This window comes from Emiliania huxleyi (genome assembly GCF_000372725.1).
Source record: "Emiliania huxleyi CCMP1516 unplaced genomic scaffold EMIHUscaffold_81, whole genome shotgun sequence".
Classification (NCBI taxonomy): domain Eukaryota; phylum Haptophyta; order Isochrysidales; family Noelaerhabdaceae; genus Emiliania; species Emiliania huxleyi.
In genome coordinates, this window is record NW_005195940.1 from 503,007 (window position 1) to 504,884 (window position 1,878).

At 67.6% G+C, this 1,878-nt stretch overlaps 1 protein-coding gene across 1 annotated transcript; it reads left to right on the forward strand.

The window, feature by feature from the left end:
- The first annotated feature begins 840 nt into the window (after window positions 1–840).
- On the forward strand, window positions 841–1,653 carry EMIHUDRAFT_438666 (hypothetical protein). Its single transcript, XM_005759191.1, has 3 exons — window positions 841–860; window positions 928–1,144; window positions 1,280–1,653. The coding sequence occupies exons 2-3, from the start codon at window positions 1,042–1,044 to the stop codon at window positions 1,573–1,575; spliced, it is 399 nt and encodes a 132-aa protein (XP_005759248.1). The 5' UTR covers window positions 841–860; window positions 928–1,041; the 3' UTR covers window positions 1,576–1,653.
- Window positions 1,654–1,878: the final 225 nt, after the last annotated feature.

Sequence of the window (1,878 nt, forward strand, 5' to 3'; positions counted from 1 at the left end):
CTGGCGGACAACACGACCGTCATCGACTCTGGCGGAGGCAAAGCCGAGGTGCCTGTCCGTGCGCATTTTCATCTTCTCAGCGCGATCTTCCCGTCCCAAACGCCGCCGTATCGTCCCTGGCCCTAGGCGTGCGGCGCCAAGAACGCCCTCGTGAAGGACGTCCCCGCAAAGTCTGGCGCGGAGGCCTCCGACGAGAGCATCCTCAAGAAAGACCTGGCCGCGGCAGAGGCGCCCTCCGCGGGCACGGTCGACTCCGACAAGGCCAAGGCCACTTCGCTCCTCGGAGCCAAGGTGCGCGTGCGCACGCCAGGGATTGGGATCATCCGTTTGGGATCATCCCTCTCCGGTCTCCGAAAGCGTGCACGTGCTCTCCCTGGCCCACAGGCGGAGAAGGCAACGAAGGGCGTGGAGGATATGCTCGAGACAGTCTGCGCCCGGGAGGACATGCTCAAGAGAGTCCGAAGAGCGGGGCGCACTGCAGTGTCCCCCGCCACACCCCGTGGCGTCCCCGCTGTATTCGCAGCCCTCGTGCACACGCGGTGCCACGAGCACACGGCACGGGGCACGCTGCGCGTGGTAGTGCGGCAGAGCTGCGCGCACTGCGGCGCGGCGAAAGAGGCCGAGGCCGCAGTTGCACCGTAGCCACACCGCGGGTGGTGGCGTCTTCACACTGCTGCTCCCCCACCCGGGCTTCCCGAGGCGCCGGCACCTCAATGCATCCTCAATGGACACACCTGCTCATTCACAGCGCGCAACGAATAGGCCCTCCACTCGGGCTACCCAAGCACCATCCGAATCCACTCCTCCCTGCCCTCGTCTGGGTCCGAGGCTGACTGCTCCGACGCCGACAGCGCCGCCAGGCCGGTCGGCGGCTGCGCGGCTCTGTGGCTGTGAACAGCGCCTCTTCACACCTCGAGCCGTGAGCAGGTCGGCGGTCAGCGGCTGCGCGACTCCTGCGGCGCCATCGCGAGCCGCGCCGTCGCTTGCGCCGTCGCCCGCGCCGTCGCCGGCGCTCGAGCAGAGCGATGTTGCGGAGCTGGCATGGCGCATCCGCGCAATCATGGCGCAGCACGCCGAGGACTGCAAGCGGATGACGCCGCACTACGCGGCGCGCTACGCCAAGCGCTCGCTCGACGCGCTGCAGGCCGCCGGCCCGCCCGCGCCAGACAGACCCCGCACCCCGTCCGCAGCCTCGTGTCCCGTACAGCCACAAGCTCGGGGCCGTCGTCACACTCCCGTGCCCCCTCCCGCCGCCACGCGGTTCCTTTCTTTTGTGCAGGCCGAGTCGATCGCCTCGCCGGCGCCGTCCGTCGCTCGGCCGACCCCGGGGCGAGGAGGAGGGAGGACACCGGCGGCGGCGGCGCTTGCGGGCGGCGGTGGCGCCGCTCCCTACGCGCCGCCGCACCGCTCCCCCTTCGGAGTCGCGCCGTCTCGGGCCGGCAGCTCGCAGCGCCCCCCAACCTCGCTGGCCGAGGGCGGCGGGACGCCGATGAGAGTGGTGTGAGATGTGGGAAATTTTGTGGCATGGGTGGGGCACGTGCAGTCGGTGCCGTTGCGCGTCGCTCAATCAGCTAGAGGACAACATCATGTTCAAGAGAGGGGTTAGGAAAGGACTAAGGTGAGCACGGCGCTTGAGCGTTATTGTGCAGACGGACGCACAGGGAAAACATTCTTCCGGAAAAGAAAATTTAACTCGAGGGTCGCGGCCGCGGACATCGCCAGACCCGCCACCCCGCCACACACGCTCGACGCAAACACGTATGGGAGATTAAGGGTGGGTCACACGTCATAGCAGGAAGGAAGCATGCACGTTATTGTACTACGTAGTACATGCATTGGCGCCCAGCGCCAAGCTACATGCGCATGCACATCAGCACA

What these genes read in the sequence shown, in the direction of transcription:
- EMIHUDRAFT_438666 (XM_005759191.1), top strand. Translation starts at nt 1,042, where the DNA reads ATGGCGCATCCGCGCAATCATGGCGCAGCACGCCGAGGACTGCAAGCG. An exon ending in GCTCGCTCGACGCGCTGCAG is followed by an intron (nt 1,145 to 1,279) that starts GCCGCCGGCCCG and finishes TCTTTTGTGCAG; the next exon opens with GCCGAGTCGATCGCCTCGCC.